This window comes from Herpailurus yagouaroundi, unplaced genomic scaffold (genome assembly GCF_014898765.1).
Source record: "Herpailurus yagouaroundi ecotype Mexico unplaced genomic scaffold, PumYag 253, whole genome shotgun sequence".
NCBI lineage: Eukaryota > Metazoa > Chordata > Mammalia > Carnivora > Felidae > Herpailurus > Herpailurus yagouaroundi.
Window position 1 is genome coordinate 785,506 of NW_024412470.1, and position 16,810 is coordinate 802,315.

A 16,810-nucleotide genomic window follows, 5' to 3' on the forward strand; every position below is an offset into this window, starting at 1 on the left:
CATCTATTGAGAGGATCACATGGTACTTATTCTTTCTTTTTTTAATGTGATGTATCACACTGATTGATTTGCAGATATTGAACCAGCCCTGCATCCCAGCAATAAATCCCATTTGATTGTCGTGAATAATTCTTTTAATGTATTGTTGGAGCCAGTTTGCTAGTATCTTGTGGAGAAAATTTTCATCCATGTTCATCAGGGCAATTGGTCTGTAGTTCTCCTTTTTAGTGGGGTCTTTGTCTGGCTTTGGAATCAAAGTGATGCTGGCCTCATAGAATGAGTTTGGAAGTTTGTTTGTTTGTTTGTTTGTTTTCATTTCTATTTTTTGGAACAGCTTCAAAAGAACAGGTGTTAACTCTTCTTTAAATGTTTGGTAGAAACCCCTGGAAAGTTATCCAGCCATGGACTCTCATTTGTTGGGATATTTTTGATTACTTATTCCATTTCTTTATTGCTTACAGGTCTGTTCAAATTTTCTATTTCTTCCTGTTTCAATGTTGGTAGTTTATATGTTTCTAGCAATTTCTTCATTTCTTCCAGATTGCCCAATTGGTTGGCATATAACTGTTCATAATAGTATCTTATTATTGTTTGTATTTCTGAAGTATTTGTTGTGATCTCTCCTCTTTCATTCATGATTTTATTTATTTGGGCCCCTTCTTTTTTCTTATTGACCAATCTGGCTAGGGGTTTATCAATTTTGTTAATTCTTTCAAAGGAATAGCTCCTGGTTTCATTAATCTGTTCTACTGTTTTGTTTGTTTTTATATCATTGATTTCTACTCTAATCTTTATTATTTCCCTTCTTCTGCTGGTTTGGGGTTTTATCTGCTGTTATTTTTCAAGCAATTTAAGGCATAAGGTTAAGTTGTGTATTTGAGACCTTTATTCCTTTTTTAGGAAGGCCTGGATTGCTATATACAATTCCCTCTTAAGACAGCCTTTGCTGCATCCCAGTGGTTTGGGGCTGTCGTGTTCTCATTGGCTTCCATGTACTTTTTAATTTCCTCTTTAATTTATTGGTTAATCCATTCATTCTTCAGTAGGATGTTCCTTAATCTCCAAGTATTGAAGGTCATTTCAATTTTTTTTCTTGTGGATGATTATAAGTTTCATAGTATTGCAGTCTGTAAATATGCAAGGTATGATCTTGATCTTGTTGTACTTGTTGAGAGCTGATTTGCGACCCAGGATGTGATTTATTTTGGAGAATTTTCCATGTGTACTCAAGAAGAATGTGTATTCTTCTGCTTTAGGATGAAATGTTCTGAATATATCTGTTAAGTCCATCTGGTCCAGCGTATCATTCAAAGCCATTGTTTCCTTGTTGATTTTCTGCTTAGATGATCTTTCCATTGTTGTAAGTGGGGTGTCAAAGTCCCCTACTATTATGGTGTTATTGTCAAGGAGTTTATTTATGCTTACAATTGATTTATATATTTGTGTGCTTTCAAGTTGGTGGCATAAATATTTACAATTGTTAGATCTTCTTAATGGAGAGCTCTTTTAATTATTATACCATGCCCTTCTTCATCTCTTGTTACAGTCTATATTTTAAAATCTAGTTTGTCTAAGTATGGCTACTCCAGCATTCTTTTGATGACCATCAGCATGATAGATGGTTCTCTATCCCTTTACTTTTATTATGCAGGTGTCTTTAGGTCTAAAATGAGTTTCTTGTAAGCAACATATAGATGGGTCTTGTTTTCTTATCCATTCTGATACCCTATGTCTTTTGATTGAAGCATTTAGTCCATTGGCATTTAGAATGCTGAAAGATACAAATTTAGTGCCATTGTGTTGCCTGTAGAGTTGTAGTTTCTGGTGATGTGCTCCGGTCCTTTCTAGTCTTTGTTGCTTCCCCCTTAAAATTTCTTGCAGTCCTGGTTTAGTGGTCATGAACTCTTTTAGTGTTGTTTATCTGGGAAAATCTTTATTTCTCTTTCTATTTTGAATGACAGCCTGGCTGGATGAAGAATTCATGGCTGCATATTTTTCCAATTCAGCACATTGAGAATATCCTGCCATTCCTTTCTGGCCCACCGACTGTCTGTGTATAGGTCTGCTGTAAACCTGATCTGTCTTTCCTTATAGGTTAAGGACTTTTTTCCCTTGCTGTTTTCATGATTCTCTCCTTGTCTGTGTGTTTTGTAAATTTGACTATGATATGCCTTGGTGATGGTCGTTTTTGGTTGACTCTAATGGAAGTTCTCTGTGCTTCTTGGATTTTGATGTCTGTAACCTTTCCCAGATTAGGAAACTTTTCTGCTATAATTTGCTCACATAAACTTTCTGCCCCTTTTTCTCTCTCTTCATCTTCTGGGATTCCTATGATTTTGGTTTTATTCCTTTTTAATTTTTATTTTTATTTTTTTTTTAATTTTTTTTAACGTTTATTTATTTTTGAGACAGAGAGAGGCAGAGCATGAACGGGGGAGGGTCAGAGAGAGAGGGAGACACAGAACCGGAAACAGGCTCCAGGCTCTGGGCCATCATCAGCCCAGAGCCCGACGCGGGGCTCGAACTCACGGACCGTGAGATCGTGACCTGAGCTGAAGTCGGACGCTTAACCGACTGAGCCACCCAGGCGCCCCGGTTTTATTCCTTTTTAATAAGTCACTGAGTTCTCTAAGTCTTGACTCATGATCTTTTACCTTTGTTTGCTTTTTTCCCTGCTTTATTATTCTCCATAATTTTATCTTCTATATCGCTGATTCACTGCTTTGATTTGTCCATCCTTCCCATTGTGGCATCCTTTTGAGATTGCATCTCAGTTATACCATTTTTAATTTTGTCCTGTCTAGATTTTATTTTACCTCTGCATAAAAGGATTCTATGCTTTTTTCAACCCCAGCTAGTATTCTTATTATCATGGCTCTAAATTCTAGTTCAGACATCTTGCTTATATCTGTGTTGATTTAGCCACTGGCTGTAATTTCTTCCCAACCTTTCTTTTGAGGTTAATTCCTTCATTTTGTCAATTTTGAGGATGGAAAAAAATTAATAAAATTTGAAAATTAAAAACAAAATAAAAAATCATATAAAGGAAGCTAGATCCTAGGTGTGCTTTGGTCTGCTTGTTTAAAGAAGCTTGATAGAGAAAAAAGGGAAAGAAAACAAAAAATCATAAAATTTTAAAAATTAAAAAGTTATATAACAAAATAGAATAAAATGAAATGAGAATGAAAGAGAATAAAAATTTATAAAAAATAATAAAGTAAAAATAAAAATAAATTTTTCTCTTTCTGTAGCCATGAAAAAGGGAAGAAAAGAAAGAAAGAAAAACGTTAACAATCTGAACAAAAACAGAAGCAAAGAATATGGACAAATAAATGAACCAGCAAACAGAATGAAACATGAATGAAGTACATCCAGTTTCTCCTAGAACTGAAACTATTAAGCACTCTATAGTCCATACACTAAGCAAGTACAGTGACTTGTGCTGGTCTTCTAGGGTATGTGCTTGGAGGGCACAGGTGGGTGAGTTTTGGTATAACAGCTCCATTCTCCACTAGATGGTACTGCTTATCTTTTTGGGGTGGATCACTGTGGCATGCTTGTGTGTGTGAGAGAGACATGAAATTGCTTCACCCAGTTCTCTAGTTTCTGGCACAGGAACTTTGCACTATCACCCACCTGTAATCAAGTACCCCTCCTTTGTCTCAGGCCTCTGTCCACTCCCCACCTCTACCCTGTCTGTATCCTAGTTGTCCACCTGCCAGGCGGCACCTCACTCCAGTGTTTTATCTCAGGTCAGGTTGTGTTTCAAAACCCCATGCTTCAGAAGACCCCTGTGGCTTGAATCCATGCCAACTTTCTGGGGGAGGTCTCACTGAGCAATGGCCAGTGACGGCTTGCCCTAGAAAATGTTAACATAATCAGGCAGCTGCAGAGGTTCAGAGATTATGGCAAATCACAACACATAGTCTGCTCTAGTGTCTTTATCCCAATACCAGCAAACGTAGGTGCTCTCCAGGGTCTTCTGGGACCTTTGCCTGTGAGGAAGCCATAAAGCCTCTACCAAATGCACTCCAAGCAGGGGAACTGCCTCTCCCTGTGTGGCACATGGACCCTTCAGAACCCACTGCCTGCTCCTGGGGATTCATCCTGCTTCCTCACCAGAGCACTGCCAGGCACTGAACTCTGAAACTTCAGACTCTGTGCTCCACTGTGTATAGAATTCTGGTGGCATTGAAACCTCTCCTTTCTTCCTGTTAATGGTTTTGGGGAACAGATTTCTTGTTCATTACCCTGTGAGTGTTTTCACTCTCTCTCTCTTTCTCTCCAGCTACTTTCGGGGGAATGCTTTCCTTGCATGATTCTAATGTGCCACACTCTCCCCCTTTCTTTTTCTCTGTCCTCTCTCTACAAAAAGGCTCCCTACCCTCCACAGCTACTGTCTCCCTAGTTCACCTCTCTGCACCATGTACCTACTGAGTGTGGCTCAAGTTATGCAGATTGTCGTGTTAATCCCCATATCAGTTTCTTAGGTGTTCAAAATGGTTTGGTGCTTATCTCGCTGCATTTTCACGATGAGACAAGCTCAGGGTTTCCATGCTGCTCTGTCATCTTAACTCCTTGCCTCATCGTTCATTTTATAGCCATTCTCTCTTCTACTCTTTGATAATGGGTTGAGCTTTATACCCAATATAAACAAAACTGATTACCATTTTGGCACTTAATATTATTTATCACAAAACAAAATAAAATATAATTTGATCTTTAAAGAATAAAATGCAATCATCAAACACCTATTTAAGGAAAGCATGGTTCAAGACCATAACGAACACTGAACACTTTAAAATATATTTATTTCTTTGGGCCATAATTATCTTTCATTTCTTCTTTTTAATGTTTCTCTCTTTCTGTACTTTTTCTTCATTTTTTATATTAAATGTTTTAATATTGGCTTGATAAATGGTAACATTCTGATCAACTATCAATACAAAAAGAGGTTTTAACCTCATGCTGAAGTGATAGTTTGGTAAGAACTGGGTACTGAATTTTTCTTCAAAATGTCTTCCCTTGGAATTTTAAGGTAATTCTTCACTGACTTCAAGCAACATTAGTTCCTGTTCATGTCAATAGGATTATTTCTTTTATCTTCTTTTATATATACAGCATTTTATTTTGAAATAATTATGAATACACAGGAAGTTGCAAAGGTAGTACAGAGGAGTCTCATATGCTTTTTGCCCAGTTTCCCCTAATGGTTACACTTTACATAATTATAATACATTACCCAAACCCTGAATTTCTTTTATCTTCTTTTATGTATATAGCATTTTATTTTGAAATAATTATGAATATACAGGAAGTTGCAAAGGTAGTACAGAGGAGTCTCATATACTTTTTGCCCAGTTTCCCCTAATGGTTACATTTTACATAATTATAATACATTATCCAAACCCTGAATTTGACATGTGCACAATGTGTTCATATGGTCCTATGCCATTTGATCACATGTGTACACTTGTATAACCACCACCACAATCAAGATGCAGAACTATCCCATTACCACAATGTTCTTCCCTGTGATGGTCATTTATACTCACACCCATCACCTTTCCCTCACCATCTCTAACCTGTGGTAACCACTATTCTGTTCTCCATCCCTATAATTTTGTTGTTTTGCTAATATTACATAAATGTAATCATACAGAATATGACTTTTGGAGACTGGATATTTTTTTCATTCAGAATAACACATTTGATATCTATCTAACTTGTGTGTGTCAGTGGTTCTTTTCCATGTATTTCAGAGTAGTAATTCTGTGGTATGGATGGTTTAACCATTCACCCACTGAGAAACTTTAGGCTATTTCCTGGTTTTGACTATTATAAATAAAGCTGCTAATAAAATATATGTACAGGTTTTTACAGACATAAATTTTCACTCCTCTGGACTGACTGCCCAGGAATGGAATTGCTAGTTTGTATAATAAGTGTCTATTTTGTTTTTTAAAACTCTTAGGGGTGCCCTGTGGCTCAGCTGGTTAAGTGTCCAACTCTTGATTTTGGCTCTCCTCATGTTCTCACAGTTCATGAGATTGATCCGCACATCAGGCTCTGCACTGAGAGCATGAAGCCTGCTTGGGATTATCTCTCCCTCTCTCAAAATAAATAAATAAACATTTAAAAAATAAAATAAAATTCTCAAACTATTTTTCAGAGTGGCTTTACCATTTTATATTCTCATCAACAATATGTGATCGAATTGCTCCTTATTCTTGCCAGTATTTCCAATTGTCACTTTTTAGTTTTTCTAATAGTTGCCTGTGATGTCTAATTATAGTCTCTATTTGTATGTCTCTAATGGCAAATGTTGAGGATCTTTTCATGGAATTATTTGCCACCTGCATATCCTGTTCAGTGATATGTCTCTTCATGTCTTTGGCCATTTTTTGTTTTATGTTTGTCATTTTCTAAATATTGAGTTCATTATATATTCTAGATATAGTTTCTTTCTTAAATATGTGCTTTGCAAATATGTCCTCTCAGTCTGTAGCTTGTCTTTTCACTCTCTGAAGAGGTTCTTTTGTTGAGCAAAAACTTTGATGAAGTTGATGAAGTCTAATTTATCAATATTTTTCTTTTATTCATTACATATTTAGTGTCATGTCTAAGAACTATTTTCAAAAGCCATATGACTCAGGGTGCCTGGGTAGCTCAGTTGATTAACTTTCCAACTATTGATTTTGGCTCAGGTCATGATTTCATGGTTTGTGAGCCCCCTGCTGTGTGCTGTCATTGTGCAGCTTGCTTGGGATTCTCTCTCTCCCTCTCTGTATGCCCCTCCTTGGTTCTCTCCCAAAATAAATAAATTAAAAAAAATAAAAAACCTTATTTCCAAAAGATTTTCTCTTATATTTTAAAAGTTGCATTTGTTTACATTTTACATTTAAACAATAATTAATTTTGCTTTAATTTCTGTGACTATGCAAATGCTGAAGGGTCATTTGTTAAAAGACCATCATTCCTCCACTGACTTGCTTTTATGTCTTCACCAAAAATTGGTTAGTCATATTTATGTGGGACTATATCTGATTTCTCTATTCTATTACAATGATCCATTTGTCTACGCTTCCTCCAATACCACACAATCTTGATTAGTATGACTATACAATAAGCTCTGAAGTCAGGTAGAGTGATTCCTCCCATTTTATTCCCCATTTTGAAGTTAATTGGCTTAATTAGCTATTCCAAATTTTAGGTATTCTAAAACTTATATGCAAATTCTATATTTTATCTGTAATATATAAATATAAAATAGTAAAAAAATATTTAAAATACTATGTTTTATACTATTTCCATATAAATTTTGGCATCTTTTTATCCATATCTACAAAAAAGTTTCTGGGGTTTTAATAGGAATTTTCTGTAATAATTTATATATTACTTTGAAAAGAGTTGATACCTTTACTGTGTTGAATCTTCCAACCCATGGACACATATTAGCTTTCCATCTATTCATATATTCTTTGCTTTATTTTATCAGCATCATTCGGGGTTTAGCATACTAATCCTAGACATTTTGAGCAACTGCAAATAGTATTACATTTTTATTTCTGTGTCTATATATTCATTTCTCACATATGGGAATACACTTATTTTTTGTATGTTGGTCTTATATCCTGAAACTTTACTGAATTCACTTCATAATTCTAGAAGTGTTTTTTTCTGTTTTTGTTTTTGGGTTTTTTGGGTTTTTTTGGGTTTTTTTTTTTTTTTGGCACATTCATTGGGATTTTCTATATGGGTCATTGTGTTATATGCAAAGCAGAACAGTTTTATTTTTTCCTTTCTGATAAGTATGTCTCTTGTTTCCTTTTCTTGCTTTGCTGTACTGGCTAGACCTTCCAGTGCTATGCTGAATACAAGTAATGAAAGTGGACATCTTTGTCTTGTTCCCATTCTTAGGTGAAAGTATTCAGTTTTTCATATATAAGGAGAATGTTAGCTGTAGGTATGTATTGTTCTGGACATGTTCATTTTCAAGTTGAACATCTCTTTTCCTAGTTTTCTGAGAATTTTTATCATGAATTGGTACAGAATTTTGTCAAATATATTTCTACATCCATAATATGAGTATGTAATTTTTTTCCTTTTGCCTGTGAATAAGGTGTAATGCACTGTTTGATTTTCAAATATTGAACAAGCATTGCATTCCTCCAAATACAATGGCCTCTGTGTGTTTTTTTTAATATTGCTGAATATCTACTTGCTAAGTTTGTTAAGATTTTGGCTTCTCTATTCCTGTGGGATATTGGTCTGTGGTTTTCTTTTTATGTACTGTCTTTGTCTAGTTTTGATATGAGGATAATACTTTCTTGAAATGAGTTAGTAAGTCACTCTTCCTCTTCAACCTTGCGGTAGCTACAGACCTTATTTTAATTACTCTAAATGTTTGGTAGAATTTTATAGTAAAATTCTCTGGGCTTGGGAATTTCTTTTTTAGTAAATTTTAAAGTATGAATTCAAATTCTTTAATACTTGTAGGGCTATTCAAATTATGAATTTCATATTGGGTGAGCAGGTAATATGTACTTTTTTAGGAAGTGCTCCATTTCACCACAGTTATAAAATGTATAGAGTTATTGGTGGTATTTCCTTATTATTCTTTAATGTCTGCAAGATTCTGTAGTTACACTTCTTGTTTCATTTCTGCTGTTAGTAATCTGTGCTTTCTCTTTATTCTTTGTCAATCTTGGAAGATGCTTGTAAATTTTATCTTTCCAAAGACTCATTTTTTTCACTGATTTTCTCTATTGTTTTTTCTGTTTACATTTTATTGATTTCTGCTCTTAGCTTTATGATTTCACTTATTCTGCTTGCTTTGAGATTATCTCAGTCTTCTTTTTATTTCTTGAAGTGGCAGTTCAGATTATTGATTTGAGAATCTGTCTTTTCTAAAGTAAGCACTGAACAGTATAAAATTCCCTTGTATCACTGCTTTCCATTCATCCAAAAATTTTAATATTTTGTATTTTTATCACCATTAAGTTGACTGTATTTTTGCATTTCCTTTGAGACTTCCTCTTTGACCCATGAATAATTTAGAACTGTGTTGTGTGGTTTCCAAGTGATTGGAGATTTTTGTTTACCTGTTTTTGATTTCTACTCTGATTCCATTGTGGTTGAAGGATATACTCTATGGTTTCAACTCTTTTATTTATTTATTTATTTATTTAATGTTTATTTATCTTTGAGAGAGAGAGAGAGAGAGAGTGTGTGTGTGAGCGGGGGAGGGACAGAGAGAGAGAGGGAGACGCAGAATCCGAAGCAGGTTCCAGGCTTTAAGCTGTCAGCACAGAGCCTGATGTGGTGCTCGAACTCACAAATGGGGAGATCATGACCTGAGGCAAAGTCAGATGCTTAACCGACTGAGCTACCCAGGTGCTCCAGGTTTCAGTTCTTTTAAATTTATTGAAGTTTTGGGGCGCCTGGGTGGCTCAGTCAGTTAAGCGTCAGGCTTAGATCATGATCTTCCGGCCCATGAGTTCGAGCCCCACGTCGGGCTCTGTGCTGACAGCTCAGAGCCTGGAGCCTGCTTCGGATTCTGTGTCTCCCTCTCTCTCTGCCCCTAACCCACTTGCATTCTGTCTCTATCTCTCTCAAAAATAAATAAATATTAAAAACAATTTATTTAATTAAAAAATTTATTAAAGTTTTCCCTATGTCCCAGGATATCTTGGTATATGTGCAATATATATGTATTCTGCTGTTGTTGAGTGGATTGTTCATTATATGTCAGATCTTGTTGGCTGAAGACATTGTTAAGTTGTATATTCTTGATAATTTTTTTTATTCTATAAATTTTTGAGAGAGAGGTGTTGAGTCTTCTTTTGTATTTTTTTTAGAGATTTCTCTCAGTTTTTCTTCACATATATTGCAGCTCTACTGTTTAGTACATACACATTTAGAATTTCTATGTCTTCTTGCTTAATTGATCCTTTCGCATTACATACTATCTCTGTGGAAATTTTATTTATATTCCACATTACCTGATATTAATATAGTCAGTCAATATAGTCATTCTTGCTATCTTTTGATTAATTTTCGCATGGTATAAGTTTTACCATTTTTTTTATGTCTAGCATACGTATATTATTATAATTGAAGTGAATTTTTTATAGAAACAGACATGTAAATGAGACTTCAGGAAGTAGAACTTTAGTTCACAGTTTTTCAGTACTATATACCAAAGTCACATGCCCTTGGATCTTCAGAGAGAAAAAAATTTAAGTGAAAATTTTACATAATGCTCACGTTGTTATAACCATTCTAAATGACCATCTGACTGAGATCAGTACTCAGACAAAATCTCCCTTCAATCACTATACATTTTTTAAACAAATATTTATTGGGTGCTAATTATATTACTGAAACTGTTCCATATATGTTGGACAGAAAGAGACAAAGAAGGAAATTATCATAAAGGCTTTAATAAAAATAATATGGGGTAACATAAACAAAAGTGATTTCAAAATGTTCTATAATTCTGTGGTTGGTGAAGAGATCTTAAAAGATATGTCAATCTTTGAGTGGAAACATGAATATCAAGCAAAATATATACGTGCTAAAAATTTATGGCAGATTTGTAAAGAGGAGCTGTGTAAAGATAGTCAGATTTTACTGATCAAAATGTATAAAATTGTAATATGACTTTCTCAGAAAATAGTTCCTCAAAATCAAAAAATAAAAAAATTGTAGAAATTGTCTTGTCAAAAGACTCTTCAACCTTCCAGTAAAACATATAATGTTCCTTTATTAACACACTACAGTCACTCTGAAGTTTTCAAATTGTCATTTTGGCCTACTTTATATTTGGCTTTTATTTGTTAAAGCAGTTTATAATGTATGCTGAAAGTTTTATGACCAATATATTTTGCCTTGAACTTAGTATCTTCGTGCTGTAGCTTATTTTTTTTTTCTTTAACCATATAGTGGGCTTACATTACTATCCAGTGCATTCTCAATTATTTACAAGGGAATATGTAATTGTTTAAACAACTTTTTAAAATGTTTATTATTGAGAGAAAGAGAGTGTGAGCAGAGTAGGTGCAGAGAGAGTGGGGGACAGAGGATCAAAAGCAGCCTCTGAGCTGACAGCAGAGAGCCTGATATGTAGCTGGAACCCATAAACTTTGAGATCATGACCTGAGCTGAAATCAAGAGATTGATGCTTAACCTACTGAGCCACCCAGACACCCCTATGTAATTATTAAAAATTAATACAATCACTGAATTGATTCTTTTTAATTTTTTAATGTTTATTCATTTTTGAGAGACAGAGACAGAGCATAAGGGAGGGGGAGAGAGAGAGAGAGAGAGTGAGAAAGACACAGAATTCAAATCAGGACCCAGGCTCCCAGCTGCCAGCACAGAGCCCAACCCAGGGCTCAAACTCACTGACTGTGTGATTATGACCTGAGCCAAGTCAGACGCTTAATCAACTGAGGACCCAGGCACCCCTGAAATGATTCTTTAAAGTAAATTTGCCCTTTATATATTATTATGTATTAGTATTATCACAACAGATCAAAAGCTCTAGCTGAAGATACCACATTTAAATATGGAGCTGCTTTTTCTGACTTGAGGCAGGATTTATAGGCCCAGGTCAGTTAGCACCTGTGTTCATGTAGGTCAAACATCGGTACTTGTGATGTTGGTAAGAAAAATGGATAAAATCATAAAAATTCATTGTATCATCAAGAGAGAAGGTTGGAACAAGAAATTTAGAAGTAGGGCTATCATAATTTTCATGTGGAGCTATGTGTGCCCTTTGTTATACTATCTTCTATGGAATTTGGGAGGAAAATTGTTGTTTAATTAATACCTTTTATTAGTATTAACTCACCCATCATGCCAAGACATATACTCAATTACTTCCTAGTTTACTTGGAATCCCCTCCCCCTCAATATTTTCGACAATTTTAAAATTAAAAATAAAATGAACCTTTCATATATGCAAAGGACCACCTAAGCAGCCTTGTATGTCCTGTTAAAATTTACACAGGAACACTTCTAAAGCAGCCATCTCCAAGAAAAGCAAACAGACACAGAGGACTTCCTGATAAATACAGACCTCCATGTCACTGGTAGAACATCTCCCAAGTTAATTTCTGAAAATGAGCAATTATTTACCTTCAATACTCAGAACTCACCTCTTCACAAAGGAGGTCACTGTTTCTAGTGCCCATTTTATCACAATCACAGGGTTTGCAAACATCTACAGCGGAAGTATCTGCACCAACTTGGCGGAAAAAGTAATCCTTACACAGCTCACAGTTCCTTCCTGCGTCAGGGAAAGGTTATGCATTATGACTTCGAATTCATTAAAATCAGCTGCATAATTCAAAATTAAAGACTGTATTCCTTTGAGGGAATTCTATAATTTTCGGGACGTCCATTTTAATGCACCTTTCATCTCTACCTGCCAATTTAGTGATCCAGAGCATATGAAACAATGAACCTGTTACAAACTGTGCTTTACTTCATTAAACTCCCATCTGTTATGTAATACCACACTTCTAGAAAGCTCTGCTTTGTTGGGGCCCATCCATTTTGAAAGACTTTGCTTCCAAATTTAAAACTTTTCTTTCTTTCTAGGACTAGGCACTTAATCTAAATCAAATATGAGAAATGTTTATATGTGTGGTAGATGATGGCCATACAGTTGGAAGCAAGTATGTGTGTAGTATTGGAAATATTATTCAAGCACTAAATCTTGTTTAAAAAAAGGACACTGTTCCAAATATAATTTATTATTCTATATTTAACATTATTAAAAGCAAAAGTTTCTGCTGCTTATTGCCATTATTTTTTTATTTCAAATACCAAAATATAAATTTATTATGCTCAGATATGCCAAATACGTTTCATATTAAATATTAGACTAGACTGACATATTAGAAATATGAGGTAATTCCCATAGTTTACAATTTATTATTTAGAAATTTTCTCTTGACCTTTTATATAAGAAAAAACTTAAACTGCAGGGAGCTTCTAAAGTAAATGTGAGTAGTATATAAGATCACTGAAAGGAGCTGAAATAAAACTCAAGACTATCAATTCCCCTTTAAACATTATGCACTCTGTTCAAATATTGTTGAAATTGGCTCAATATCAAAAGACTATAGAAATAACTTAATCAAGAAAAAACACATCCTGATGGATATTGGCCATGGACTAATTAAAAATTAAATGGATTCATAATATTTCTAGAATATTTCTATTTGCATATGATGATGACTCCCAAATTTCTATCTTTAATCTAGAAATTTCTTTATTTATCATTCAATGAATATTTATTGAGTGATTACCATGTTTCAAACACTGAGCTAAATGCTGAGGAATACAGTAGCAGGCCAAATACACATTGTACCCTTTCGTAGAGCTTTCTTACAGTCTGGTGGGTAAAATGAATTCTAATTAAACAATTACAAGAATAAATATGCGTTTACCAAATTGTGATAAACATAAGGTGTCACTAAAGTGCATAGATGATACTGATCTGTCCTGAGGCATCACAAAAGGCTCTTTTTGAGAAAGGAGCTTCAAAACTGTGTTTCCAATTGCCCGCAAGGGTTTCTCTTATCTCTTGGGAAACACTGTGAATATTTCCAAAACAGAACTTGCCATCTTCTCCCTAAGCTCTGAACCTCTTGTGTTTCCTATCTCAATGGTTGGCGCCAACACTGACCCTCCTACTCAAACTGGAATGTTAGAATTGCAACTTGACTCTTTCTTTTCCTTATCTACACCCTACACTTTTGCTCAGAAAACACAGTCCCTTTCCATTCCAAATATCTCTTGGATCCAATTCTCTATATCCACATGATCTCAAATGTACTCTAGAATTCTTTCTTACCTGGACTACTGCAGTATCCCAAACCACTTTTGGCTCTCTCCAATTCTTCTCAACTTTATAACCAGATTGGTTATAAACACGAAACTTTTTATGTCCCTTTCCTATAAAATACCTTCTATTAACCTGAGGATAGAAGCCAAACTCCTTATCACAGTTTATACAGCCTTCCAGATCTGGCTCCTACCTTCCATCTTAGCACCTTTACTTACTCTCTCCCATTTTCCCTTACATCAGTTCTTTCAGGGTGCCATGTTTCTCTCTCTTCTAGGCCATTGCACATCTGTATCTCTTACTAGAAATCTTTGTCAACTCCCTAATTCTCCTCCTCACTCCTCCACCTGGTTATCTCCTACTACATTTGCCCTATCTTAGCACTCCTCAGACAAGTTTATAATTGTTCCTTCAATAGTGTGCCTTTCAGGGGAATCTGGGTGGCTCAGTCAGTTAAGCATCCAACTTTGGCTCAGGTCATGATCTCACAGTCTGTGGGTTCATGTGCTGCATTGGATTCTGGCCTGACAGCTCAGAGACTGGAGCCTGCTTAGGATTCTGTGTCTCCCTCTCTCTCTGCTCCTCTCTCTCTCTCTCTCTCTCTCTCTCTCTCTCTCTCTCAGAAGTAAACATTAAAAAAAGAGTGCCTTTCCTACTATATAATAATCCACAGAAAGACAGGAAAATTCAACTTTTTCATCGTTATATTCCTAGCACCTAGCCACGTTCTGGTGACATTTTAGGTCATCAGTAATTATCCAATAAATTCATTCATGCTTCAGAGTGGCACACTTTCAAATCCATCAGACTTGGGCCATTTTATTTTGCAAATTGAGACGTTTCCTATATCTGCTTTTAATTTACGAGCCCATCAGAAAATGGTAATTTTCAATGAAAAGTAAAAATGCTATATGTTTTTTTAAGGTTTTTTTTTTTTAATTTACTTTGAGAATGAGAGAGCATGAGCAGGGGAGGGGGGAAGAGAGAGAGGGAGAGAGAGAATTCCTAGCAGGCTCTGAGCTGACAGGGCAGACATGAGGCTCAGTCTCATAAATGTGAGATCATGACCTGAGATGAAATCAAGAGTCAGATGCTTAACTGACTGAGCCACCCAGGTGTCCTGCTATCTCATTTTATAACAAGATTTTGATAATCATCTTCTTTGTTTCATTAGCATTTTTAAAAAGAGTATTCCCAGATTACCAGATTCAGGCCAATTTTGAGTGAACATAAATGGCACTACATGCAAATCCAGACATAATGGAAGATCAAGGTCACGCAAAGAAACTTATTTTAAGGGTATACATATTCAAACTAATAATTCCTGAGTTTTCTAAAATATACTCATGGTTTAATAAAATGACATGTACTTTAAAAAAAATAAAACTTTCTTGAAAAGATATAGTCTAAGATTTGAGTGTGTTTCTGAAAACTACCTGATTATTTAGAAAACTAAACAAGCTTTAGTTTTCAAACCTACAAGTACTATTTCTTTAAGTTTTTATTTAAATTCCAGTTAGTTAATATACACTGCAATATTAGTTTCCAGTACAATATAGTGATTCGACACTTCCGTAGTGCTCATCACAACAAGTGCCCTCCTTAATCCCCATCACTTATTTAATTAACCCATTCTCCCACCCACCTCCCCTTTGGAAACCATCAGTTTGTTCTCAATAGTTAAGAGTCGGTTTCTTGGTTTCTCTCTCTCTCTCTCTCTCTCTCTCTCTCTCTCTCTCTCCCTTTGCTCATTGTTTTGTTTCTTAAATTCCACATATGAGTGAAATCATATCAAGGCACTTTCTTATGTAAGATAGCAATAACATAATTTAAAATGATTGCATTGCATGAAGAAGCACATGGACCTCAAAGGCCAAATCAGCCTTGGTTATTTGTTATCTATGATTGCTAGTTACCTGTGGTGTTATGTTCACAATCATCACAGACCCCTCCACCTCCTCTGTGGTGCTCAAATGGAAATGGGTCCACTGAGATGTTGTAGTGGCAGCTTCTGGAATGGTTGTTGCATTGACAAGGTTTGCAGTTGAAAGCATGAACTTGATCACCTTGGCGGAAAGGCTTATCATTATAAAGAGGCAAGCAGTGATCACACTGAAACAATAAAGTAACAGAACAATAAAGAAATATAAAAAAGTGATTTTTGTCTTTAGATTTATATATCAGGCACTTTCACTAGACGTAAAACTAACAGAAATTAGCATATTATAGGTAGTATGAAATTATAAATGTGCATACAAGCTGAAACTATGCAAAATGGTGTGAATAACCAGTGGGAAAAGTTTATGATTGTTCCATAATCTTTAATTTTTTTTTGTCAAAACATTAAAATTTGGCTTCCAGTTTTATGTTCCATAAGTAAGGAGCTTGGAGTCACCACTCCATCCTAACAAGTAACAAGCTGAACAGACTGAAAAATCACCAACTCTTCTTGGATCTCTAAGGGGAAAAATGGGACAAACAGCTATCCCCAAGGTTGAAAAGCAGACTGACAGATACAGGGCGTCTCAGTGACAAAAGCAGAGACTCACCAGCAGAAGACTCCATGGGAAGCAGTTTCAGGGGGAAAATGAAGACTTATCTGTACTTAACAATTTGCTGGAGATTCAATAGCAATACGTCTGAGAAATGACGTCTCCAAGGGGACCTAGTTACAAAGGGTGCTCCCAACCATTTTGTGGGATTTACCTCCAGGAGCCTGACCAGGTTCTCATGGTAAATATCAGGAGAATATTTCCTAATGCTTCTGGCAGAAAGAGGGAGAGGGAGTAATTTTGAAATAAATTAGTGCTCACTGCTCTTTTCAAAATGTATTTATTTATTTAAGACAGAAAAAGAGATAGAGAAAGCAGAAGAGGGGCAGAGAGAGAGGGAGACAGAGAATCTGAAGTAGGCTCTGTGCTGACAGCAGAAAGCCCAATGGGGTTG

The 16,810-nt window shown here is 35.4% G+C and overlaps 1 protein-coding gene across 5 annotated transcripts in view; it reads right to left on the bottom strand.

Moving 5' to 3' along the window:
• The window catches only part of USH2A (usherin), a 751,068-nt gene that overhangs the window by 621,853 nt on the left and 112,405 nt on the right, over positions 1–16,810 (bottom strand). For all 5 annotated transcript variants that reach the window (XM_040461001.1, XM_040461002.1, XM_040461003.1 and 2 more), the window contains exons 10-11: positions 15,781–15,976; positions 12,168–12,298 (exon numbers count right to left, since the gene is read on the bottom strand). In XM_040461001.1, coding sequence (XP_040316935.1) covers positions 12,168–12,298; positions 15,781–15,976 — 327 coding nt within the window. The remainder of the gene's footprint in view (positions 1–12,167; positions 12,299–15,780; positions 15,977–16,810) is intronic.